Here is a 26,858-nt window from a genome sequence, read left to right on the forward strand (position 1 = left end):
AGGGGGATCGGCTCGGTGGGGAGCCGGCTCGGGCTGAGTGGGGCCCACGGGGCGGTGAGAGAGAGAGGGAGGGCCGGCTTAGCTGGCTTGGGTCGTGTGGGAAGATGATAGCCGGCCCATACGGGTGGGGAAAGAAGGGAGGGGAGGAGGTGAGTTGGGCCGGGAAAAAGAATTCGGCCCAAAAGTATTTTCTTGATTTTCTAAGCCTTTTCCAATTGAATTTCAACATATTTTCAAAAGAGGTTTTAAAGCGGCGAATCCTAGCAAAATTTGGCAAACTTTTTCCACACAATAAAACCTTATTGCATCTACAACGGTATGAATGCATTCAAACAATTCTCTTAGGCCAGGTTAATTTTAGAAATTAATTTCCTATTGAACTAAGTTGCATACTTGATTTAAATTTCTAGCAAAATTTTAAATTATTGCAAAAGTTGAAATTTTGGGTGTTACAACCTAATTGGTGTGCATCTCACATTTTGATACCCTGCCAGCCCAATTTCTTCACAACATGACACTAGACAACATTTGCCCCTCTTCTTCTTCTTCACACCCTCTGAAATTATGCGTCCACTTGAAAGGATCTTGATGCCGCCTAACCGGAGGGGGGGGGGTGAATAGTCATTTTAAAAACTTTGTCCCATTATTTAATAGTTGGTCTAAACTTATAGTGAAAACAAACTAAAGGATTATGCACAAGTGAAAAACTGAAATATGTTAGGCTCAACTAGTACACTAACAACCTAAAATAATTGTGAAGGATTACAATCTCAAGGTAACAAAGATGCTATTTAATTCTAGCAAGATATATAAGTAAGCACAAGAACTAATCAGATGTTCCGATCCATTGATCGGATATTCCGATACTATCCGGATGTTCCGATCCACTTATCGGATATTCCGATACAAGTAAAAAAGAACTAGAAAGAATATCAAGAAATTAACTCAATGTAAATACATACAAGCAAGTAAATCAATATATGACATAAATGTAAAGAGACACATGGACAAATGATTTGTTACCAAAGTTTGGGTATCCATCTCTGTTGAGGAAGCTTGATAGCACTTGAGCTAGGTTTCTTTCAACCATTTTTCTCCTGATGTTGTAGTACCCCTCGTGGCCAACTCTTCCTTCACTCTGGAGATGTTGAGTTCTGCACCCAATCCTAGACCTCCTCAAAACTTTCACTAGAGAAGATTACCGATAATCCACCACCTAGCCTTCTAGGAGACGGTGGTCTCAAAGAGTAACCAGCTCCCAGATGCACGCTTCGAACTACGTCAAATGCTCAACCACAGGCAACCAACACGCCAAGTATGGACTACCTGAAAGTGCATCTAGGCCCGGTTTTGGTGATAATGACAAACAATTAAAGAACTAATGAGGGTTATGAAGTATGGACATGTGTGATTCCATCAAGTGACAATTCAACGCATGGTTTCCCCTAAAGGAAAAAAGAAAGCGGCACATGGATCTTATAATTTTAAATTCTTTTATCATTTTGAAATTGAGTTTAGGATGCTGTACTATTAAGAGGAATACGAAATTACTTGTTTGCGTAGAAACAGTGCTTAAAAGAACTAACAAACCCCTGAGAGACATCGAACACAAGCCTTGCACCCTTGTTAGCCCTAATTCTTTTGAACTGAGAAAATGCAAAGGGTCCGCACTTTAGCTGCTTTGGGTTAACTGCGGAGGATCCGCATTGCAGAGGGTCCGTACTTTTGTGGAGGGTCCGCACTTTCCAAGAGTAACAGCTAGTTTTTGAGAGTGTAGTATTTATACCCCACACCTTTTCAATCCAACTGCAACCAGGCATTCATTTTTTACCGAACCTGAGACAAGAAGCTCTAGTTAATTCAAAGTTCCCCTCTCCAATCCCCTTTGTGATTCTTGGTGAAATCTTTGGTAGGATTGAGTGAGAGAAAGAAATAGTGCTAGTGAGATACAAATCCATCCTTTGAGCACTCGTTTTCTTTATCAAGTCGGTGATTTTGTATTTGTTACTTTTGGTGGTTCGTCCACCTAGACGGCTAGACGTCACCCGTCAAGCTCCCAATCTTGTGGTGAGCCCAAAGAAGTTTTGTATTACCCCTGCAATTGAGTAAGTAATCCTAGCTTTATCTTTGTGGTTGCTTAGGTGAGGAAAGAGCTGAAACAGACCCAACTCTTTATGAGCTCCTCAATGGAGACGTATGCACTTCTTAGTGGAGTGACCGAACTTCGGTGAATAAATCATTATGTCTCATTTGTCAATTTATTGTGATTTGTTCTAGTCCCTAGTTTTCATTGATTTTTAGGATTTCAACCCGATCTATCTCTTTGTAAGGTTTGAGCTATAGGTACTTTGATATACATGTTGAAAAACAACCTCTGGTGCTTGGTAATTTGTGGACTTTATACTCGTTGTCTTTGCATAGGCATCAATTTAAGTTTTCTCCAGAAAGTCCGGAGTATCCGCATATTTTTGTGGAACTTCCGCATATCCGCGGAGAGTCTGTATTTGTTTAATCCGCTGCGTTTAGGTTGTTAAATTTTTAGATTTCACCTATTCACCCCTCTCTAGGCGACATTTCACTACCAAAGCATCACACACCTCTCTGTATACTCACTAAGCCACAAAGGCTTTGGATATCACAATCAATCTTTGAGAGAGAGAGAGAGAGAGAGAGAGCACTCAAAGGTAGAACACCAAGTTTCAACACCTCTTAAGTATTTTCTAGCACCAACAAAACAACTTCGAATCCCTCGAAATACTTGCCCTAGTCAAGGAAGACAAGAGTATAAATACCTCAACTCTAAAAACTAGCCGCTGGATAGATTTTGCATGGATCAGAACTTATGATCCTATGATTCCCAATGGTTAGATCTGGGACATAGCTCACACTTAGACCTGCTAAAAAGCACACATTGAAACTTCCGATCTCCGGATTTTAACAACACCAAACACAACTTCTCACAGAAGGATCTATTGAAAACAACACATTAGAACTTCCGATACTTGGATCATAACTTCCGATGTTTAGATCAGAACTTCCGATCCCAACCCAATAGTACGACCTTTGCAAATTCGGGAGGTTCTGTTCCAACTAGGACTTTCGATATTCACATCAAAACTTCTAGTACTTTTAACAAAGCAACTTGAGAACTCCAAGTTCCCAAATATCGAACTGTCCAACTCTAGTTGGAATATCCGATATTCATATAGGAACAACCAATACTCATATTGGAACATCCGATGCTAAAGAAGCTTTTGCCTGACAAAATCTCTCCTGGAACACTAAAAAAACCTATTCGGATACTACAACACAGTTTACTAAGCTTAATCACTCATGATTAAACTAGATGCCACAAGAAACATGTCAAACACCACTAAGGCTTGGCCAAATGCATTTTCCACAACAAAGGTCGACCACAGCAAAAAGGTTAAGTCTAAACCACTGTTTAGATACCCCGAGCACCCTAAATAAACTCTCCGCACAAACCTACCACGCACTGAGCATATGGTATGAGCACTTGACAGCCTATAACAATCGAGCTATGCATCTGGTAGCCCCTTTTGATAGTATGGCTATCGAACCTACAACCCAGTTTCCATCAAATTCCTTGAAACCGGTAAAACTAGATAACATATTATAGTTATATCTTTGCCTTGAGCCATCTCATCAGACTTGATGAACGCATCATACAAGTTTCGACGCTTCTCATTTCTCTTCTAACTTTGTCATCAACTCCACTTGATCTTGATGATAATGGTCATCTTCTCTTTTCATCTCAATCCTATCTTGATCTCTAAAAGTTTGATAAAGTTTACTTGATTGCTTCTCATGCACCAATCATAGGAGACTTTTCTATTCCATCATCTTCATTCGGTTTACCACAAAGGCATGAACCGCAAGCATTAAGTGCACAAGTTGTCCACTAAACTTGTCTTGATCTTGCTTTTCCAACTTAGCATATTTGAATATCTCAATTCAACTTTTGTCTTTATATGGAACCTTATCCTAACTCACTCTCAAGCATATAGCACATGAGTTAATCCATAAAAACTTAATTAATAATCTTATACCTTTAGTCACTTGGTCTCCACAGTTGACTTATCTTCACACTTATTGTCCATCTTCTTAAGTCCACTCTCGATCTGCGAGATCTCTTTTTTCTTTAGCTTCTTCATCACATGAGCATCACCTAGAGCTTGTTGATCTTGATGGATCTCTTTTGATCTCATGATATTTGTCAACAAATCCATACTTATATCATTCATGCATTGCCTATGAAACAATTTATAAATAATTCTCAACACAATTGTTAGTCCAGTATCGTCATTAATTACCTGAGCATCACTTATAACTCATGATCTCATAACATTATTCAATAAATCCATACTCTATCATTAATACATCACATATAGAACAATTTACAAATAATTCTAAATATAATTTTTAGTTTATAAGTATTATCATTAATTACTAAAACCACATTTACGAGTTAGATAAACCTTTACCACCTCCAACCAGATTGATCGTCACCAAATCGCTCCACCTCTATGTTCCTCATTAGCCCTGTGTGGTGAGTCCATTTGGTAGCTCCACCTCTAATCAGATCGACCGTCACCGAGCCGCTCCACCTCTTTGCTCCTCGCTGACCCCTTGCTATGCCCTCCCATGGCACCACCCACCTCCCTGCTTCTCCTCCCAGTGGTGGCTATTGCCGGCCCGATCGTCGTTCCCCTTCAATGATAGGTCCGAGCGTAGGGGAGGACAAGGCAGGGTAGCAGACGTGGATGCAAAGCGTGAGTTGGGTCAACGTGGGTAGCGGACGGGGGTAGTGGAGGAAGACAACACCGATGAGGAACTGCTTCACGCAAAGATCCCGTCGACGCCACCCTCAGTGTGAAGCGCGAGCGTTGCGAGGACCACACATATCTGCGTGAGCAGTTGCTGCGTGGCTGAGCGACGCAGAACCTCCACGTGGCGAGGAGGAGCACATCAAGGAGCGCAAACGTGGCGTTGCGTCACCATGGACACCATCATACGGCTTAACGAGTGACGGATGTGCCTACAGAAGCGCACCAATGTGAAGCTCCAAGGCACCCCTTGTGCTTGGCATGTGTTGACTCGCCGGAGAGAGGAAGGTCCATGGCTGAGATAGTCGGGAGGAAGGAGTAGAGGGCAAAACCGGTAAAAGGGCCATGTTCTGAAGAGCTGGTGTGGCACGGTGTCAAAATGTGAAAGGCGCTCGAAACTAGTGTCAAAGATGCTGAGGCACACCAATTGGGTGCCAAATTCTGAAATTTCCCATTGCCATTTCCTGGTTTACCCAAAAGCCCAGTCGGCAAACCAGCCCTGAGCCCCTGAACCCCTGCTAGGGTTTTACCAATCCCTCCTCATGGCGGCGGCCGCTCGCTGCCCGTTCCTCGCTGCCTCCAACTTCCTCCGCACCCGTCGCCACCTCTCCTCCATCGCTCCACCATCCCCACCTCACCACCCCAATCCCCTCGTCGCCGAGCTCCTCGGTCTCCTTTCCGCCGCCGCCTCCTGGACGCCCGCCCTCGCCGGCGCCGTCTCCTCCTCCCTCTCCGTCGCCCCTGCATCCGCCCCCGATGCCGTCATCCCCGTCCTCCGCGCCCTCAAGAATCCATCCCTCGCCGCCCCCTTCTTCCTCCTCGCCTCCTCCGCCTCCTCCCCACACCCGCTCCCTGCCGACGCCTACAACGCCATCCACCCTTTCCTCTCCCACGACCTCGCGGCCCTCGAGAAGGTCCTCGAGGAGATGAGCGTCCTCGGGTACGGCCTCCCCAACCCCGCCTGCGCCGACCTCGTCGCGACCCTCGTCCGCGCTCGCCGCCTCGACGACGCCGAGCGCGCAATCGGCGTCATGCGGCGGCTCAAGTTCCGCCCTGCGTTCTCGGCGTACACAGTGCTGATCGGCGCGCTGGCGGAGGCACGACGTTCCGAGCGCGCGCTGGAGCTTCTGCGGCAGATGCAGGAGGTCGGGTACGAGGTGGGCGTGCCGCTGTTCACGACGCTGGTGCGTGCTTTGGCCCGTGAAGGGCACGTGGAGGGCGCGCTGGCGCTGGTGGATGAAGTGAAGGGGAGCTGCCTCGAGCCGGATATTGTGTTGTACAATGTGTGCATTGATTGTTTCGGAAAGGCTGGGAATGTGGACATGGCCTGGAAGTTCTTCCATGAGTTGAAGGCGCACGGGCTTAGTCCAGATGACGTGTCTTACACGAGCATGATTTGGGTGCTGTGCAAGGGGGAAAGGCTAGGTGAGGCCGAGGAGCTGTTTGGCCAGATGGAGTCGGAAAGGGCTGTGCCTTGTGCGTATGCATATAATACAATGATCATGGGGTATGGGTCTGCAGGGCGATTTGAGGATGCTTATAAGCTGCTTGATAAGTTAAGGGAAAGAGGTTGTATTCCATCTATTGTGTCATTTAATTCGATTCTCACTTGCCTTGGAAAGAAGAGGAAGGTTGATGAGGCGTTGAGCTTGTTTGATGCTATGAAAAAGGATGCAGAGCCAAATTCCTCGACATATAACATCATGATCGATACGCTTTGCCTGGCTGGAAGGGTTGCCGAGGCCTATAAGATACGGGATGAGATGGAACATGCTGGTCTGTTCCCTAACTTGTTAACAGTGAATATAATGGTTGATAGGCTGTGCAAGGCAAAGAAGCTTGAGGAGGCCTATACCTTGTTTGAAACTGCTAGTCAGAGAGGTTGTAATCCTGATTGTGTGACATATTGTTCCCTTATTGATGGATTAGGAAAGAAGGGAAAGGTTGATGACGCTTATAGGCTATTTGAGAATATGTTAGATGCAGGCCACAATGCTAATCCTGTTGTATATACATCCTTGATAAGGAATTTCTTCATGCATGGAAGGAAAGAAGATGGGCACAAAATCTTCAAAGAGATGAACCGTCGAGGATGCCATCCTGATCTTACCCTACTCAATACATACATGGATTGTGTTTTCAAAGCAGGAGATGTTGAAAAGGGAAGAGCAATATTTGAGGGCATCAATGGTTATGGCTTCCTTCCTGATGTCCGAAGCTATTCCATTTTGATTCATGGTCTCACAAAAGCTGGCCAGGCTAGAGAAACTTCCAATATCTTTCATGCCATGAAGCAGCGAGGTTTTGTTCTTGATGCCCGGGCTTACAATGCTGTTGTTGATGGGTTCTGCAAATCTGGGAAGGTGGACAAGGCCTATGAAGTTCTTGAGGAGATGAAGGTTAAACGTGTAGCTCCAACTGTTGCTACATATGGATCAATTATTGATGGTTTGGCTAAGATTGATAGGTTAGATGAAGCTTACATGCTCTTTGAGGAAGCAAAATCAAAAGGAATAGAATTGAATGTTATTGTGTATAGCTCTCTCATCGATGGGTTTGGAAAGGTTGGTAGGATAGATGAAGCTTATTTAATTTTAGAAGAGATGATGAAGAAGGGTTTAACTCCGAATGTTTACACATGGAACAGCCTTATGGATGCTTTAGTAAAAGCTGAAGAAATCAATGAAGCCCTTATCTGTTTCCAGTCAATGAAGGAAATGAAATGTTCACCAAACACTTACACATACAGCATTATTATACATGGCCTTTGCCGAGTACAGAAGTACAATAAGGCTTTTGTGTTCTGGCAAGAAATGCAGAAACAGGGATTGGTCCCTAATGTTGTGACTTACACAACCATGATTTCCGGGCTTGCTAAGGTAGGGAACATAACAGATGCTTGCAGCCTCTTTGACAGGTTTAAGGCGAATGGTGGAATCCCCGATGCTGCAAGTTTCAATGCTCTTATAGAGGGAATGAGCAATGCTAATAGAGCAATTGAGGCGTATCAGGTATTTGAAGAAACTCGATTACGAGGATGTAGAATTAATGTAAAGGCATGCATCAGTCTTCTAGATGCTTTGAACAAAGCTGAATGTCTTGAGCAGGCTGCTGTTGTAGGTGCAGTTTTGAGAGAAATTGCGAAGTCCCAACATGCTGCTAGATCTTTATAAAATTCAGCCTCATTGGATGCTATTACCAACACACTACAACATTGGCATTATGAATTTACAATGCTTGGATTATCTCAGGACTTACTACAACATCAGCCAAATTGATTTGGTTTGTATAATTCATAGTTTCATACTATTTAGTGCATTAGAAGGAGGTTTTGACATTACCATGATTCAGTGTGAAGGTAGTGTTCTGCGATTTGGTGAGAACATTTTGTTAGGCATTTCTCCCAATGCTGAAATGGACAAAAGGTTCGAATCTCCTAATCTCAGGTAACCAGGAGAATAATCTCAGTGTCACAGTTGCTCCATGGCCACTTGGTGGCTTCAGATTTGCCAACTGAGGATTGTTCTCTAGAGATGTCAAAGAATTCCTGGTTCAGCATGTTGATTCAGAAGTTTAAATCGAACTTCTACACAGGTAATTGTGTACTGAGCTAGCTCTCAATCTAAAAGTTTATCAACTTTCCATGATTTTGATCCCTCAAAGTTCTTGCATTTAATTTGTTCAGGGGCATGGGTTCACATTGATATTTCTAATTATTTATCTCTTGGACATAGAATTACCGCAGAAACATTAGGTTTTATTTTCTATTCAAATATTTTCTCTGTTATGTTATTTATTGTTCAAAATGTTCTTTCGTGTTTCTGGGCTGTGTTCAACCAGTTAGCAACCTGGAATGATGACAGTTAGCCAAATCAGAATATGGTGTGCTCCTCTAGACTATTCTGCTTTAGTGCTATTGGTGAAAATTTTCTTTGAAGTACCAAGCACATGATCTTAAGACTAGAGTTGAAGTTTGCACCATTGTTGATAAAAACTGAGATTGGTAGCTTTCTGACCAAGTGTTTCTGGCATCTAGGATCCTTTTTTTAGTGTTCGCTTGAGAGAATCTTCATGTTCAGTTCAGAAATGCCACAACGGTTTGACTTGCTTTTGAATTGTGCTATCTAAAAAATGCAGGATACCTTTTGTTCCTACTGTAGTTATTTCTGTGGTATTTTTTGTCAGTACTGATTTCTGTTAAACATCAGTTACCATTTTTTTCTCAATCGAGATTTGTTCACCCCATATCTTTTGTCATCAAGAATAACGTCATGTGTTTTTGAAAGGGGAACGATGTCATATTTTTGTAGCTTTTATTGTTACCTTGTTTATTTTTTCTAGTTTATGGGCAACACTCAGTAACATCTTGACCTGGAATGATGAAAGTTAGCCAAATCATAGTATGATGTGCTCCTCTAGGCATAATTTTTGTCAATGCCCATGGTGTCATCCAAGGGTAGAGTTGAAGTTTGCATCAGTACATGATGATAAAAACTGAGAATGGTAACTTGCTGACCAGAATTTTCCTTGAGCCTGAGATAAATTGTTTCCATAATTGATCTGCACATGTCTTGTGTGTGGTCACGTGAGGCATTAGCATCTCCATGGCCACGCACATGTTTGCTACACCAATGCCTGCCATTCAGTTTGAGCTTTCAAAACCATGATTTCTTCCGATTACCTTTTCTTTCTTTCCTTCTGGGAGAGGGGGGGGGGGGGTCATTCATGCAGTATTAAACCAATACAATTTTTTAAAGAAACTTCTACACGTACTACCTCTCAATTTTTGTTTCTTCTACTTTTCTTTGAGGGTAATTCTTCTCCAGCATTTTGAGTTTGAAGTTGACTTAAAGGGTTCTGTAACTTTCGATTAACTTTCAATCGAACACATCGTCACTTTGTTAAGATTTTTTGATCTTTGATGGATGTTGAACCAAAATTCATTGCATGACCGTACCCTCTCTCGATATGCTCCCCTTTTAACTAACCCCTCCACTTCAAAATATACAACCGTGACAAATTTATTTGACCCTGCATACATTTCTATGTTCAAAATGTATGGCCATGCTTATATTCATTCTGAACAGTTATCACTATTTTCACTCTCTTTCCAGGTGCAATAGTTTCAAAAGGCACGAAAACAGGGTTGCTTTTGCCCCTGATCATGGACCTTTTGTTATCGGCTCCGGGGACGGCTGAACGACACGAGAAGAATGACCCCAGGCTGTATGAGGTCCGGCAGAAAACCTGCTTCTCGGCTGCAGAGTTGCTCTGAATAATTTGTTCATTCAATTGTTTCCCACCTTTGGAAAAAGTGCCCAGCAATTAAACATCATAACCACCCTCCACAGCTCACCTACAAGCTACAGTTTATGAGTTTAGCCGTTGGTCGACATATTTGCCAATTTCTTTACCCTCTGACCACAATACTTGAGATGAGCATGCAGGCTCCGCAAAGTGCTCGATCTCACGCTAAAGCTTTATAGCTGCGCTCTTGCACAAGAACTCGGGATCATATTCAATGAAAAAGAGCTTGTAACAATTTTTTCATTGAAAAAACTTTTTTTTTTCAAGTTTCCAATGCTTACACCATTTTCGTCGGTATGCCCTCTAAGAACTCACCAAGGACCTTAGTATCTTGGGATGATCTGACCACATGCCCTGGGTGAGCAATAATCAGAGACAGGGTGATTATTTTTTTCATGCTTTGCAGGTCCGCCAACACCATGACTACCTCTGGATGATACATTCCTTATGACGGCGTAGTTATCCTGTTAATATTATGTTGAAATAGCACTATATCCTTCATTCGTTACATCCCTGCACATATGTTCTGAAAAATTTAGTGATGATTAAGGTTTCCTATATTGAGCTCCCTTAATATGAAGGATGCAAACTATATACGGGGAACTGGTGCTTGTTTACCTCTTTGTCATTGTTCTACAAAATTTTCCAAAGGAAATGATTCATCTTAGTGGTGAAACCTGATCAGATAGTTCATTCATCGGCCATAAAATGTGTGAGTACAAGATAGTTGACCTCTAGAATAGGATATTCTTGGACCCAGAAACGGTATCAGCTAGTTAACTAATAATAACAGATTTCCTACTTCGATTTATCGGTTTCTCTTCGATTCGGATCGCCGGCGGGTTCGCGCGAGGCTCCGCGTCGACGACGGCTTCGGGTATGGCGGGGGCAGGTGGCTTCGCGCGTTACGTCGCTTGCCCTCGCGAGCGCGGCAGGCGGGGCGTCCGAAGGTGCCGCGCCGGTGCGGGCCCGGGAGGTACGGCGGGGGCAGGTGGCGCCGCGTGCTTCGTCGCCCGCTCGCCCTCGCGCTCGGTCGTGCGCCGCGGCTGTGCGGGCCCTCCAGTACGGCGGGGTCAGGTGGTCCGCGCCTCGCCCTCACGCGCACTCGGCAGGGCGTGCGTTGCGGTGCCGCGGCGGTTCCTGATTTGCGGCCTCCGTAGTGGAGGGCGCGTGCCGCTGCGCGGATGGCCGTCCCTTCGCCGACGCTCGGTTATAGGTCCCTTCGTTCGATTGAGATCCTCTCACTTCAGCCCTCCAAGTCACGATGTGTCTTTAGGCTATGTCTGGGAGGTGTTTTTAAAAACTATTTTTAAAAGATGTTATTAGAAAGCTGTTTATAAAAAAATATTTTTGAATTTGGTTTTGACACTTCGTAAGAGTGGAAACATGTAGACATACCGTTGTTCGGAGACGCTATCAGACGAGGATGAGGAGTGTGATATAGGTATAGTTAATGATGATGATGGTTGATGATGTGCAGACCGTCAGTGAAATTGTCGTCGGCGTGATGTGAGTGATGTAGATATGGCCAGTTTGATGAAGTTGTACCTGTAGCTGGAGGCGATGGCGATGGTGCAGCAGTGGCGGCCTTCAACCCGTTGACAATGCCCTAATGATCCTGAGTGTTGCGTATGTGTTAGGATGGACAGGATCACGTGAGAACCCCTTGATCTTACGGGCGCCGGATCCTCCCCCTTATTTATATAGCGTTGCACGGATCGAGGTCACAACCAATAGTTAGTTGCGCCTCTGATCAAAGCACGTAATAGGGACAGACTCCCTCTAGGTCTCGATCCTTTTCTGTTAGCTATCGGTAGATGCTGAGATCAATCTAACATTATCCTCCTTAACCGTAAAGCAAATTATCATAAACACATTCTAAATGAAAACAACCCACCAAAACCAAGCGTTACAACAACCAATAAAAATCCACAGAAACCCAAAAACCTATAATATGCCACTCCATCTTGAAATGAATATTCATTATGTTTAATAGGAATTGGTTTGTTTTATAGCCCTCATATCTAGAATCATAGGCTTTTTAATAACCCTATACTAGCAATATGATCACAAAAGATATGTGATGGTAAGTCTTTAGTGAGCAGATCCATAATCATTGACTTAGTACTTATATCATTGATACTTATTGCTTGATCCTGAACACGATACTTAATGTTGATGTGTTTGGCAGCACCGCTCGACTTGTTGTTACTCTTATAGAAAATTACGGGTTGATTGTCATAGTATAACGTAAGTGGTTTTAAAATGCTATCGACCACTCTTAATTCCGGGATAAAGTTTTTTAGCCATACAATCTGCCTGGTAGCCTCATAACATACCACAAACTTAGCTTACATTGTTGATATTGCCGTAAGTGTCTGTTTGGAGCTTTTTCATAAGATAGCTCCTCTAGCGAGGATGAAGATATAACCTAACGTGAATCTTAGTATCCACATACCCCGCAAAGTCTGCATCAGAATAACTAATAACTTCGATTCTAAATATGAGCATGTATTTCTTAGTGCCTTGCAAATAGTGAAGAAATTTCTTAATGGCTTTTCAGTTGTCCGGTCTTAGATTTGACTGATATCTGCAAAGCATATCGATCACAAAAAGCTAAATCAGGGCACATATATACTTGAGCATACATTATGCTTCCGACAGCTAAAGCATAAGGAACCGACTCCATTTGATCAATTTCATATTGGTTCCTCGGACATTGAAATATTTCAAACTTATCACCCTTAACAATAGGAGCAGACGTAACAAAGCACTTATGCATATTGTATTTCTTCAGTATTCTGTCAATATATGCATTTTGAAACAAATCTAATACTCCTTTGGACCGATCTCCGTGAATCTCAATGCCAAGAACATAAGAAGCTTGACCAAGATCTTTCATATCAAAATTAGAGGAAAGAAATCTCTTAGTCTCAAACAACACATCCTTATCGTTGCTGGACAATAAGATATTATCCACATAAAGAATTAAAATGGTGAAAATTTCCCCTTTAAAATTTACATAAATGAAGTTATTAACTTTATTTTCTTTAAAGCCAAAATTTCTAATGACTTTATCAATCTTGAGATACCACTACCTAGATGCTTACTTTAGACCATAAATTGATTTCTTAAGGCGACATCTCAAATGTTCCTTGCCTTCCATGATCAAATTTTCTGGTTGAGCCATGTAAACATTTTCTTTCAAGTCATCATTAAGGAATGTCGTCTTTACATGCATATGGTATAGTTCTAAATCATAATGCGCTACAAGTATCATAATTATTCTGAAAGAATCTTTTCTTGATACAGGAGAGAAAGTTTTATTATAGTTGATTCCTTTTCTTTGCGAGAAGCCCTTAGCTACAAGCCTCTTTTTGAACTTTTTGATGTTCCCCTTAGAGTCATGCTTAATTTTATAGAACCATTTACAGCCTACTGTTTTGGTTTCGTCAGGGATTTCTACTAGGTCCTACATATCATTATTGCTCATAGAATTTAATTCGTCCTTCATGGTATTAAGCCACTCATACGAATGCTCACTCATCATGGCCTCTTTATATGAGTTGGGATCTTCTGCATTCTCTATGTTATTAACATTCTCATTCATGTAGACAACGTAATCGATCCAGATGGCAGGTCTTTTGTCATGCTGTGATCTCCTAATCGGTTCATTAAGCACTATAGGAACATGACTGGGTACTATAGGGGACTATTGAGGCTCATCATTAGGTGTATCGTTAGGAATTTTAGAGACCTCAATAGGGGTGCAATGACGTTAGTTTCTATTGAAGGTGCAACCACCTTGGGCACAGGGATGTAGAGCTATTGGATAAGCCGTTTAGGAACATAAGACCTGAGCTTTTCCTCGAGATCAAGTTCCTTGAGCTTCAGATCCCCGTTCTCAAGAAATACAATGTTTCTTGTTTCTACGAACTTAGTGATCCTACTTTGACAGTAAAAGCGATACCCCTTTGATCTCTCGGGATACCCGATAAAATAACAACTAACTGTCTTTGTATCTATTTTTCTAATATGTGGATTAAAAACTTTAGCTTTAGCTACACAGCCCCACACACTCAAATACTTCAAAGAGGGTTTTCTTTCAATCCATAATTCGTAAGGTATTTTTGGAACTGATTTACCAGGAACTAGATTAAGAATGTGCGCGGGTGTCTTAAGTGCCTCCATCCACAACCTAACTTGTAAACTAGAATAGCTGAGCATACTTCGTACCATATCTATGAGCGTACGGTTGCGTCTCTCAGCTACTCTATTATGCAGAGTTTCACCAGGTGTAGAATATTAGGCTACTATGCCATTTTCCTAAAGGAATGTAGTAAAGGACCAGCGATTTTCCTGTAAGGGGCATGACTCCTATAATACTCTCTCCCTCTATCCGATCTCACTATTTTAATCTTTAAGTTGTGATGATTTTCTACTTTACCCTTAAATATTTTGAATTCATCGAGAGACTCAGATCGATCTTTAATGGGATAGATGTAGCTATAATGGGAGAAATCATCGGTGAAGGTAATGAATGAATCAAAATCATCCACCAATATCACAGGAAAAGGACAGCAAATATCTGTGTTCTAATAATCCTGTGCTCTGAGTGGCTCCATTCTTTATTCGCTTCACATATTTTCCTTCAATGCAATTTATGCAGTGGTCAGTGTCGGAGAAGTATAAGGGTTGGAGAATCTCTTCTTTAATGAGACGCTCCATTCTCCCCCTTAAAATGTGGAATAAATGACAATGCCACAGTTTTAAATAAGTCTCATTAATTGTATTTCTCTTTCTCTTATGACTTACATCATAGACATTCATAGACACAGATAATTCATTAAGAGGAAGCATATAAAGTTTGTCTTGTCAGATGAAAAGACCAATAACATCTGAATTAAACTTAAGAATGCACTTATTCTCTCCAAAATTATAATGAAAACCATCATCATCTAACATCAAAACTGAAATGAGATTCTTCCTTATGGAAGGAACATAAACTACATTATTCAGTCTAAGAGTGAAGCCACTATCAAGAACTAATAGAAGAGATTCGATAGCTTCAACTTTAGTTTCCTTTCCATTGGCCACTCTAAGACTTCGCTCCCCCTTTCCTAATGTTCTCGCTGTAAGGAATCTCTATAAGGAGTTGGTAACGTGCATAGTGGCATCTGAGTCAATCTACCAGGAATTAAGGAAAAAATCAGCATAAAGAGATTCATCAATGAATATTATTACATCATTACCCTTCTCTGCGAGCCACTTTAGGAAGCCAATGCAATATTTCTGATAGTGGTCCTTCTTGTTGTAGAAGTGACATCCGTCATCCTTACTGTATTTAGTGTTGAAGAGCTTCTGAATCAATGTACTGGCATAAACCTTGGAGGTGCCTTTGAATTGCTCCTCCACAGATGTCAAGTACGTTTTAGCTTTTTCTGAGATTGGGATTGCTCCCCTTATAGCTTTTGAGATCGAGTTCCTCATAATCATTAATGACATGCGGTTGGACTGCTCCCAATTCTCAGAAAGTATATCATAAGTTTTTTTTAGTTCATCATAATTTTCCACGCCAATGGCATGAACAGTGGGAGGGTCAACTCTAAGTACATACTCAAAGTCCAAAACTCCAAGAACAACAATCACTTTAGCTTTCCAAGTGGGAAAGTTATTCCCCGTAAGTTACTTTATGCCGTCAATTGCAGCGGCAATAGAGTAAGCAATACAAGCTAGAGAGAAAAAAAATTAGGCTAGATTAGAAAATTTATCATAAAAAATAATTTGCATGAAAATAACCCTATATTTGTCTGATTAAAGTCATGCAAAAATTAAAACTCTAATATGCATCATCATTGGGTAGAAAGCAGAAAAGAATTTAAATGAACACATAAAATGACATATAATTACAATCAACTTTGGTTAGAAAGTAATTATGAACCTACATAAATTGATCGTAAAATTCTTTGGAAAAATCTTCTCGTTGGTTGCAATTAGTCTAGAGAATTAATCATAATTTTGGTGCATAATTCTTCACTAATTTTGGGTAACAATATTTAATTAATCCAGTACATAAATGATTTAACCTTAGGAAATAATGGAATACATTGAAATCCATAAAAGAAAAAAAAAGCCTCAGTCTCCTCTGGCCCATTAGTGTGCGGTACGACCCAATAGCACTTGACAGCCTGATATAGCCCAATGTCACTGATGTGCGCTCCTGACTGTTCGATTGGATCTGACGGACCGTCGGCGATTTCGCCTGGATCAAAACCACGATGCCCCGTAACCCTAAACTTAATTCCCACTTCACTCGTTCCTCGTGACGACCCGAGAGAAAAGCGACAGCGACGACCGCACGTGAGAGAGTTCCACCGACTTGCCAGCGAAAGAAGAGAGAGAGAGAGAGCGGAGCAAGACGAGACACTGCCGCCATGGGTCGGCTCGCCGGAGCATGCGTGCATGTAGTTGTGTGCATCTCCTTCAAGCCTTTCTTAGGTGGTTTCGTAAAGGTGGCGTGCACGTGCGGGAGAGAGGGGAGGAGACATGCTTTGGAAGATCTACAATGCCCGCAAGAAGACGGTGGCAACGCGAGGAGGTCATGGCCAAAGAATCCGCGTGCAACCGAGGAAAAAGAAAGGACATCTCATCGGAGAAGAAGCACATGAGGCTCCTGCAGGCGTGACAGGGACGAGATGCGCCAAAAAAAAAAAAACAGAAGTCCTCCCCTACTTTTCTACCTGTTCTAGGGTTTTTGAGTTGGGGCATGATTTTAGGGCTTAATTTGGGGATTTAGGGTTTCTGGCAATTGGAAAAAAAATAATAGGGATTTGCCTTAGGTTTCATCTAAAAGTGGAATCCCCTCCTTCTCTATGCTACCCAAGGCTAGACCATCTCGATTTTCCACTAAATCGAGCCCCAAAACGACATGCACACACAAACATGTACATAGACATGATCAAACCAAAAGTAATCGATTTTAAAACATGAATGTGTGCCTAAACCAAGAGCAATTTGGGGCTAATCCGAAGCAAAAGGACTTAATTCATCAACATTAATCATGAATAAAAGCAAAATTAGGCATAATTGCATGTAATCTGAAACTATAACACTTAAACCGAGAACAATTAGAGCAATTTGCCACTAATTAACATGATTAGACCTAATTATTCAAAAAATACATCATTTGAACATAATTAAACCTTAATTAAGCCTAATTGGATCTAAGCCAGGGCTAATTAGGCTCTGATGTCAAATGTTTGATCTAATCTCTAACATTCTAAACCAGCACGGTTTCTTGGCCTCCGATTGGTCGGTTACTACCAGTCGTCAGATGAAGCCAATAAAGGAGGAGAGTGGTCCGATCATGAACTGTGAGCTTCCTTCGCGAGTCTTCCCAGAGCACACCGGCTCCCCTGTCACCTTCGCCTCCTCCCCGAGCTCGTCTGCCTCGTGCCGCTGCCTCCCTGCTCTCCCCTTCCACCGCCCCCACCTGCGCCACTACCCAGCCGCCCGCTCCTTCCTCCGTGACCTCTCCCTCTGCCACCCTCTCTCCTCTCCGCTCCTCCTACCCTCCCACCTCGCTGCCTCCCTCTTCGTTTTGGAACCGTTGCCCCCTCCCGATCCCTAATTCTCGGAGGTGGCATAGCCGCCGGAGCCCATCCCACCTCCGCCCTCTCATCCACACTGCAGCCGAGATGCCAAGCTCATTCAAAACGGTATTCAAAACAGAAGAAAAAGGACATAGACCCTTTTGACAAAAGTTGCCTGTTGCAGCCGAGATGCCAAACTTCTGTTGAATACAGGCAACTTTCCTATTTAGTTCTGTTGAAGGACGTAGACCCTTTTGACAAGGTGGTATCAAATTTGCAACAGGCAACTTTCACTTACATTTCTCTAGATTAAACCATGGGAAATAACAGTATGTGTTTAACCTATAGGGACAAAATTTATGATGTATTGTCACAGTTACAAGGTTGGTTCCAGATCAAGGCTTGTGTTTTGCATCTTGCAAAGCTTTTTGTTTAAGTCTCGGCAGCCGTCACAACTGAGCTGATAATATTAGAAACGCTGTCAGCTAATCACCTGAATTCTCTGTAACTTTCAGTCACATGTGCCTGATTATTTGGATATGATGCTCTTGCTTTGCGATTGGTGCAGCATCATATGCCTCTATCAGCAACAAACCCATTGAACAGCACTAATTTTCATATATTTGTCTGCTTTTTTTTAGATAAAATATATTGAAAGGGACTCGCCATGCTCATGAATCTTACTCCAACCACCTCAAAAAACTACCTGAATGATACTTTATCGTTCTCATCTTTACATTTATATATACTTGGGTGGACAGCTGTTCAGCCTCCATAGAACAAAGTAATGCAGAAAAAAAGATGTAAAAATTTACAAGTTATGATTATTGCATCTACAAGTTGATTTTGTAATTTTATACTTTATTTGTAATGTGATATGTAGAGCCTGAAATCATACAACTGTAAATATAACTCAATGATCACTTCGGCAATACTTTAAATAGATATATAAATCTTTATCTAGGAGTTAGGTACCTATGAGTTAGTTTTCCATATTCTTAATCCAATTACTTTATGAAACAATATTCTACACTATCTTATTTCAGGGTCACTTTCTGAAGCACATAGAGCAAGGAGAGCAGGAACATTAGAAGAAAAAGAAGCAAGCATAGTTTCAAGGTAATATATCACAATATCTCAATTAACAAAATTATCTTCTGTTTGTATTTATACTGAAATTAACAGTACAACATATTCTGTATGGTTTGATTATATTTTTTTTTGTTCCCTATAAATTCCTATGATTTGATCATTATCAGCAACGCGGGCTATTAGGTGCGGCAACGCTGCACCATCTTTCTAGTCATGAGCTAATTCGCATAAAGATAGCCCTAGCATTAGACACCTCATAAGAGCGGAAGCATGTAGACATATCGTTGTTCGGTGACGCCATCTGTCGAGGATGAGGAGCATGATGTAGGCGTAGCCGTGTGTGATGATGATGGTTGATGCCGTGCAGACCATCGGTAAAATTGTTGCCTGCGTGATGCGGGTGATGTAGATGTGGCCGGCTTGATGTAGTTGTACATGCAGCTGGAGGCGATGGTGATGGTGCAGCGGCGGTGGCCTTCGACCCATTGACAACACCCTAATGATCGTGGGTGTTGCGGATGTGTTGGGATGGATAGGACCACGTTAAAACCCCTTGATCTCACAGACGCCAGATCCTCCCCTTTATTTATATGGCGCTGCACGGATCAAGGCCACAACAATTAGTTGGTTGCGCCTCTGATCAAGGCACGTAGTGGGGACAGACTATAGGTGATATGTCCTAGAGGCGATCACATATGCGGATTGGATCTGCGAGTGAGATTTAATATGATTATAGATCCATTAGGGTTTTGAGTCATAATGGGCTTTAATGTGATTAAAGGTCCATTAACGTACTCTATATAAGAGGAGGAGGGGCCGTGGGCGCATGAGTTGATCCCGCCACAAAACCCTGGCCACCAACTCTTCCCGAACTCCCTGCGAATCCCTAGCTGGGCACGCGGTGCTAGCACACCGGTGTACAGCGTTCCATCCTTGTACGTGTGGATACCGTAGAGACGCTACTGATATTGCGGCATTAATCTTATCGGCGTGAAGATCGCAGCGCTATACATGCTCTATGGTCGATAAGGTGATCGACTATTTCCTCTTCATGATCGGGGACGCGATCGAGGCCTCCCCGTCGTGGTCGCTGCTTCCTCTACTTGGTCGAGGAGCACAACCACCAGCTCGGAGTTGGTCGAGGAGCATGACCATCTGCTCGGAGTTGGTCGAGGAGCACGACCACCTGCGCGGGGCTGGTCATGGATCTGATCAAGAAGTTGCTCGAGGAGTTTGACGCGCACGATGTTGGATCTGTCTACTTCAATTCTTCTTCCGCTATACTGTGCGTCGAGTGGTAATGATCTATAATCTCCTACTAGCATGATTTCCTGGGTGAATACGCTAGAAATTTTTTGTTTTAGGCTAGCGTAGCCTGCCCGTTCCCCAATAATGGTATCAGAGGGATCTTGCATAGTTTTTGATCTAGATAGGTCACATATAAGAGATATATGGTAGAAATAGATTGGATCTATTCTGTTCTTGTGATTGGTTCATGTGATGGATTGGTTGATGCATGGTTCGGTGTTAATGGGATCGGATGAGGTATGAGTCGATGAAACCATATGACCACAAAATTAGCTTGATCTCCCACCTGGCCACACGTGCGACTTGCCCCTACCGGCTGGAATCACCATCGGGGCTAACAATGCGCACAACTTAATGGTTGTAAGAACAACAGATCGAGGTTGTGTGTGTTGTCGTCGTTTCTTGAAAACTTCACGCGATGATCAATGTGATTGATCTAGTGGAAATTGAGGCATTGTGAATGACACAGAATATGACCAATCCGATGGGATTTTCATAGTGATTCCATAGATAACATCTATGGATCGCCGTGATGTCTGAGCCTAGGGCTTTTAAGGATAACATGTTCATGTCGTGACATTAGAATTTGATTCTACGCTTAATTCATTTTTGCAGAGAATGTTGTGACTAGTATGGCCTTGTTATGTATGTGTGTAATTTTCATGGCTTGTGTGTCATGGTTAATTGTAGCCCAAGGCTGTCATGTTATTGTATAACGGTCTGCGTGCCGACTTGTGATGCTTCTTTAGCTCGTGTAATTTTTCTAGTGCTATTAGGTGTAGTAGGCTAGCACATATTCATGGAGACTCTAAGCATGATGACTCAAAGGACAGGAACCGTGGTGATGGAGATCACCTTGTGAAGGGGCCATACTATGTCACAGTTAACATGATTGTCTGTGATGTTTTTATGTTCCTATCATACTATTCTTTCATGTTTTATATGCGGTGGATATGATTACCATGATAGAGTAGCTTCCCTTAGAAAAATTAAGAGTAATTGATGCCCTTTCAATAGCTGCACCTACATAGGTTTTCATCATTGTGTGGTAGGGCTTCCAAAGCAGGGTGCCATCATTTATCTTAACCAGTTAGGATGGATTCAGACATCTACATGCATAGTATTGGTTTACTTAACAAGCTATCAAAACGGTTTTAGGCTTGGGGCATGGTGTTGGGCAACGGGCCATTCGATGCCACCTAACAAACAAGAGTCACATAAAGATATGATTAGCAATGTGTTGCTTACCTATATCACCTAGGTTTCTAGCAGTGATGCCAAAGCTCACTAGAACTTAGTTGAATATGGATCTTGTATCATTGTATTGCGTTTGAGGGAAACGATTTCAAAACATACAGTGGGAGTATCTTCTGATAAATTATTTATTGGAGGATGCACACAAACATAGTGTTGAAGTGATGCATATATTTTGTTGTAGATTTTGGAAGTAATTCCCCTTACAATTCCAGATTAAATTGTGACGATTGATATGAAATTGAATTGGGAATTTTCTCACTTAATGATGCAAAAGATGTGTTCTAGAGGTTCTTGTCCTGATGAACTAGCTCAAAGGTGCTATTTTGTAACTCACGGAGTTTATGAGAAACATTGTGATTGCTCACTTTATGACCACCGTCTCACATTGAATATGGCTTCAATATCATTGAAGGGCATATTTCATTGTGGAGAACCACGGTTAGCCAAAAGATACTTGCTCTTGAAAGCCTCACTTGTTTACAAGTGTAGAAAGTGGGGTATTAGATGCCAAGTATAGCACTAAAAGGGTTGTGAACATGCCATGTTAGTTCAAAGGGAAACCGGGAATACTTGGAAGATCTTGAGAAAAGGAAGTGTGACTTCTAGCCCTAAATACTAATGATATAGACTTGGATCTTGCCATTTTCTCTTATAACTCTTAGGTAGCTGATACTAGAATCAAACTAGAGTTTTTGGCAACATGTGAAGTTGATATGTGCATCGGCAATATAGCAAATGGTTGTTGTTGGCCGATTGGCACTGTAGCTTTGTTATTATCCTCAGAGTTTTGAATGTAATAATTGTTATTCTGATCTTAACTTGACTATAACCATAAATCTGCTTTGGAAGTAGAGAATTGTGGACAAATGTTGTTTAGCTTTCTAGCAACTTGGTCTAGTCATGATCCATTGGTGAATGGATTTTGAGGATATGCGAGTCTATAACATTGATTGGCCCTATTTTTATTTGGCTAAAAGGGGTTCTCGCTACAAATCTAAGTCCTTCAACAAGTTCAAGGAGTTTCAGAATGAGGTACAAGATCATACGGGCAAGATAGTTACATTCCAACGATTGGATCGTGGAGTTGAATACTTGAGCCATGATATGATGGTCATCTAAAGCAATGTGGAAGCGTTTCACAGCTGACTCCGCATGACATGCCATGAAATAGGTGTCTAAACGGATGAACCATACTTTGTTGAACATTGTTTCGGTGTGTGATGAGCCAATCTGATCTTCCATTATCTTTCTAAGGTACGCTCTAGAAATTTTTGTTTTCACGTTAAACGATTTCCACCTATGTCTATGGAGGAGACATCATATGAGATATGGATCGGGAAGTGTCCTGTTTTGTCTTTCCTTAACATCTCGGGTTGTGAGGCCTATGTAAAACGTACGGCGTCTAATAAGCTCACTCCAAAAAAGATAAATGCTTCTTGTGGGGTATCCTCGGGAAGAAGGCAAAGTGTTTGTCGCCCGAAATAGTGTTCTTCTAGAAAAGAGTTTCTGTTGAAGAAATTCAGTGGGAGCACGATGCAACTCGAAGTAATTTGGGAAATTTTGGAAAGTGTTTCAGCTCCTATTAAACCTCAACAGGTTTTACAAGATGTTGTAAGAACCCGTTGTTGAGACACTAGCACATGGTAGTCGTAAAGTGCATGTCACGCACTTGAAAGGTTCATGTGCGCCATTGTTGTTGGATAATGATGAGCCTAAGACTGATACGGAAGCGATAGTGGGACCAGACTCTGAGAGATGGCTTGAGATCCGGATTAGAATCCGTGCGAGAAAACCAAGTTTGGAACTTGATCGATCCACCCAATGGTGTAAAAATCTATTGAGCATAAATGGGTTTGAAGGAAAAAGGATAGACGTTGATGGAAATGTTCACATCTATAAAGGCACGATTGGTGGCAAAAGGTTTCAGGCAGATTCAAGGTGTTGATTATGATGAAACATTTTCCCTCGTTGCAATGCTAAAGTCTATCCAGATCATCCTAGCAATTTTCGCATATTATGACTTTGAGATATTGCAGGTGGATGTCAAAACGGCTTTCCTTAATGGAAACCTAAGTGAGGATGTGTACATGACACAGCCTAAAAGTTTTGTCGATCCTAAAAAATGCTAGGAAGCTATGCAAGCTTCGATAGTCCATCTGTGGATTGAAGCAAGCATATCAGAGTTGGAATTTTCACTTTGATGAGGTGGTCAAAGGAGTTTGACTCTATCAAGAGTGAGTAAGAACCTTGTGTTTACAACAAGGCTAGTGGGAGCACATTTTTTCTGATATCATAAATATGTATGACATATTATTGATCAGGAATAACAATCCTATGCATTATGTTTCTCAAATCTTCATTGAGAAATGGTTTCAAGATGAAATTGTGGGAATAGGGCATAAAGATATATATTGATAGATCAAAGGAGGCCTATGTACATATATTGACAAGGTATTGAAAAGGTTCAATATGCATGATTCCAAGAATGGTTTCATGCCAATGTCATATTGTGTTAGCTCTTGCGAGACTTAGTGTGTTGTGACACCTGATGATCATGATGTCCTCAATATGATGCCCGGAGAAAGGCTAATAAGATTAAGCTAAAGAACACACATTGATAAGTTATTGAAAAGGTTCAATATGCAGGATTCCAAGAAATGTTTCTTACCAATGCCATGTTGCATTTTTTGCGAGACTTAGTGTGTTGTGACACCTGATGAGTAGGAAAATTTAGATATCAATCACAAGTCCTGTTGATGGTCATCAGGAAAAATCATCCTCTAGTACTAGAGAAGAACAAGGATGTGACCATGGTTTTTGAAGAAAAGGAAAAAGGGTCATTGTAAATGGTTACATCGATGCTAGATTCCAACAAAGGAACCATGGTGTGAAATCTGGTTATATGTCAATAATGGAACGGTGAGCTAGAAATGTCCTATGCAAAAACCGTTGCCTACTCTACAACAATTGCTAAGTACATCACAGCTTTTGAAGTCGCATTTGAAATTGCTTGCATCAGAAAATTGGTTTATGAGTTATGTGTGGTTTGCAATGTGTTCAGTCCAATGGATCTCTATTGTCGATAGTAGATCTATTGCTCGAGCACTGGGTGCATTGTTACCACCATAATTTCAAGCATGTATTTTGGCATGCATACATCATTTTGAATTGAATGAAGAAGTGATGTAAATATATGCAATGGGTATTGGATACCTATCGGACTGGATCTGTTAGCTTGTCTTTTCTTACAGCCTGAAAGAAGGTGCACTATCGAGCAATATGTATTGAATACCTATGTGACTGGCTCTAGTGCAAGAAGAAAAGTTTGGTGATATGCCGAAAAGGCGATCATGGAGATGATTGTATCACTTCTATGTTTGTGTTGTCTTAAGTAATTTGTTACTCTGTTCCTTGAATGACCATTATAGACATTGATCAACAAGTGCATGACTTGCTCATGATACTCATTGTTTGATGTCATTCTAAATGGTCCCTGGTTTCATATCATCATAAGGAACAATGATGATTCACAAACCAACATGTGTATTGATTGATGATCATGTTTCATAGATCATAGATATGGAGATATCAAATCAATAATGTGGACACATGTTAGCGAACATGGTGTTGGACAGACCCACATCGAGACACTGCTGGGATAGTTAAGTGAAGTGCTATCAGTTGTAATCTTGAATGGTGTACCTATAGAATCCTTAGACCTGAGATCGTCATTGATTCCCAGAATGTGTAGTAACACACTTAGGGGATTCCAAATGCTACTCCGTAACTGGGTAGTTATAAATGTTGCTTTGAGGTATGTTATAAAGCATGTCATGTGGTGTGAGCGGTTAAGATGGAATTTTCCCTCCTACTTAATGGGAGAGATATCTCTGGCCCCCTCGAGCTAGTTGGATTGTGAAAGTGCATGGCCATGCCATATATGATTAAAGAGTTAATCATGATGAATCCACTACATGATCGAGTGAATGGTCGAGTTGTCACAAGGGTGGCACAAATCTCGCATTGAGCTTGACTGGTATCATGTGGCAAAGGGATTGGTGTATGAGTATATCAAGGTTTAACCGATATGATCTTTATGTGTGTTCGGGAGTCAATATGTGCTGCTAGGTACCGCTATTGCCTTACAATTCAGATAGAGTCTCCAGGTAGCTGCCGTTTACATATGAACCTAATGGGTCACACACTTAAGGGGATGTAATTTAAAACTTGCGTGAATCGACTCTAGTGCAAGTGGGAGATTGTAGGTGATATGCCCTAGAGGCGATCACATATGCAGATTGGATCTGCGAGTGGGATTTAATATGATTAAAGGTCCATTAGGGTTTAGAGTCATAATAGGTTTTAATGTGATTAAAGATCCATTAGCGTACTGTATATAAGAGGAGGAGGGGCCATGGGCGCATGAGTTGATCTTGCCACAAAACCCTGGCCGCAATCTCTTCCCAAACTCCTTGCGAATCCCTAGCTGGGCGCATGGTGCTAGCACACCGGCGTACGGCGTCCCATCCCTGTACGTGTGGATACCATAGAGACGCTGCTGCTATTGCGACGTTAATCTTATCGGCATGAAGATTACAGCGCTATACATGCTCTGTGGTCGATAAGGTGATCGACTACTTCCTCTTCATGATCGGGGACGCGATCGAGGCCTCCCCGTCGTGGTCGTTGCTTCCTCTACTTGGTCGAGGAGCACGACCATCTGCTCGGAGTTGGTCGAGGAGCACGACCATCTGCTCGGAGTTGGTCGAGGAGCATGACCACCTGCGCGGGGCTGGTCACGGATCTGATCGAGAAGTTGCTCGAGGAGTTTGACGCACACGACGTTGGATTAGTCTATTCCAACTCTTCTTCTGCTGCACTGTGGATCTAGCGGTAACGATCTATGATCTCCTACTAGCATGATTTTCTCGGTGAATGCGCTAGAAATTTTTTGTTTTAGGCTAGTGTAGCCTGCCCGTTCCCCAACACGGACAAGAAAACTGAGAAAGATTGCTTTGCTCAGGAAGAAACCATGCAAAGATCCAAAGAGATACCCACAAAATCAACATGAAAAACACGAATATGAGTGTCAAACTGAGTATGGATCATGGTGGAAAAATTCTTATAGATTGTCAAAACCTTGCTACAATGAGACATGAAATAAATCCATGTGTGGTAAGAGAAATAATTGATAAAGATGATATAATAGTGATCACCCCCATTTCAAGTAAGTGCTATAATGATCTATCAATAGCATGGTGCTCAGGATCAAATCAAATGTGGCCATTGGCTAAACATGGCATAAGCTAAATCTGACCGGTTGCTAGCCCTATGGGAGCATTCCTCCTAGCCCTCCAGGCACAAATGAATGGAAATGAAGTCGCTTGTTTCTGATAACTAGATCATGATGGTCCCCCTCACCTGTTGATACCTGTAACAAGCTAACAATTATCAT

The 26,858-nt window shown here is 41.9% G+C and overlaps 1 protein-coding gene and 2 non-coding genes across 4 annotated transcripts; all 3 read left to right on the forward strand.

Moving 5' to 3' along the window:
• Nucleotides 1–5,339: 5,339 nt before the first annotated feature.
• Nucleotides 5,340–10,463, forward strand: LOC133892886 (pentatricopeptide repeat-containing protein At3g06920-like). 2 transcript variants are annotated; one of them, XM_062333875.1, is made up of 3 exons: nucleotides 5,340–8,205; nucleotides 8,294–8,441; nucleotides 9,962–10,463. In XM_062333875.1, exon 1 carries the CDS (start codon nucleotides 5,390–5,392, stop codon nucleotides 8,018–8,020), a length of 2,631 nt encoding a protein of 876 aa, XP_062189859.1. In that variant the 5' UTR covers nucleotides 5,340–5,389; the 3' UTR covers nucleotides 8,021–8,205; nucleotides 8,294–8,441; nucleotides 9,962–10,463. The 2 variants fall into 2 exon arrangements, with proteins under 2 accessions (XP_062189859.1, XP_062189858.1); XM_062333874.1 differs by having other exon boundaries at nucleotides 5,340–8,441.
• Nucleotides 8,696–8,812, forward strand: LOC133894230 (small nucleolar RNA snoR127). Its single transcript, XR_009905038.1, has one exon. It is a non-coding gene; the product is annotated as a small nucleolar RNA snoR127 (small nucleolar RNA).
• On the forward strand, nucleotides 9,219–9,367 carry LOC133894229 (small nucleolar RNA snoR127). The gene has a single exon (XR_009905037.1). It is a non-coding gene; the product is annotated as a small nucleolar RNA snoR127 (small nucleolar RNA).
• Nucleotides 10,464–26,858: the final 16,395 nt, after the last annotated feature.

This window comes from Phragmites australis, chromosome 15 (assembly GCF_958298935.1).
Source record: "Phragmites australis chromosome 15, lpPhrAust1.1, whole genome shotgun sequence".
Classification (NCBI taxonomy): Eukaryota; Viridiplantae; Streptophyta; class Magnoliopsida; order Poales; family Poaceae; genus Phragmites; species Phragmites australis.

What these genes read in the sequence shown, in the direction of transcription:
- LOC133892886 (XM_062333874.1), top strand. Translation starts at nt 5,390, where the DNA reads ATGGCGGCGGCCGCTCGCTGCCCGTTCCTCGCTGCCTCCAACTTCCTC.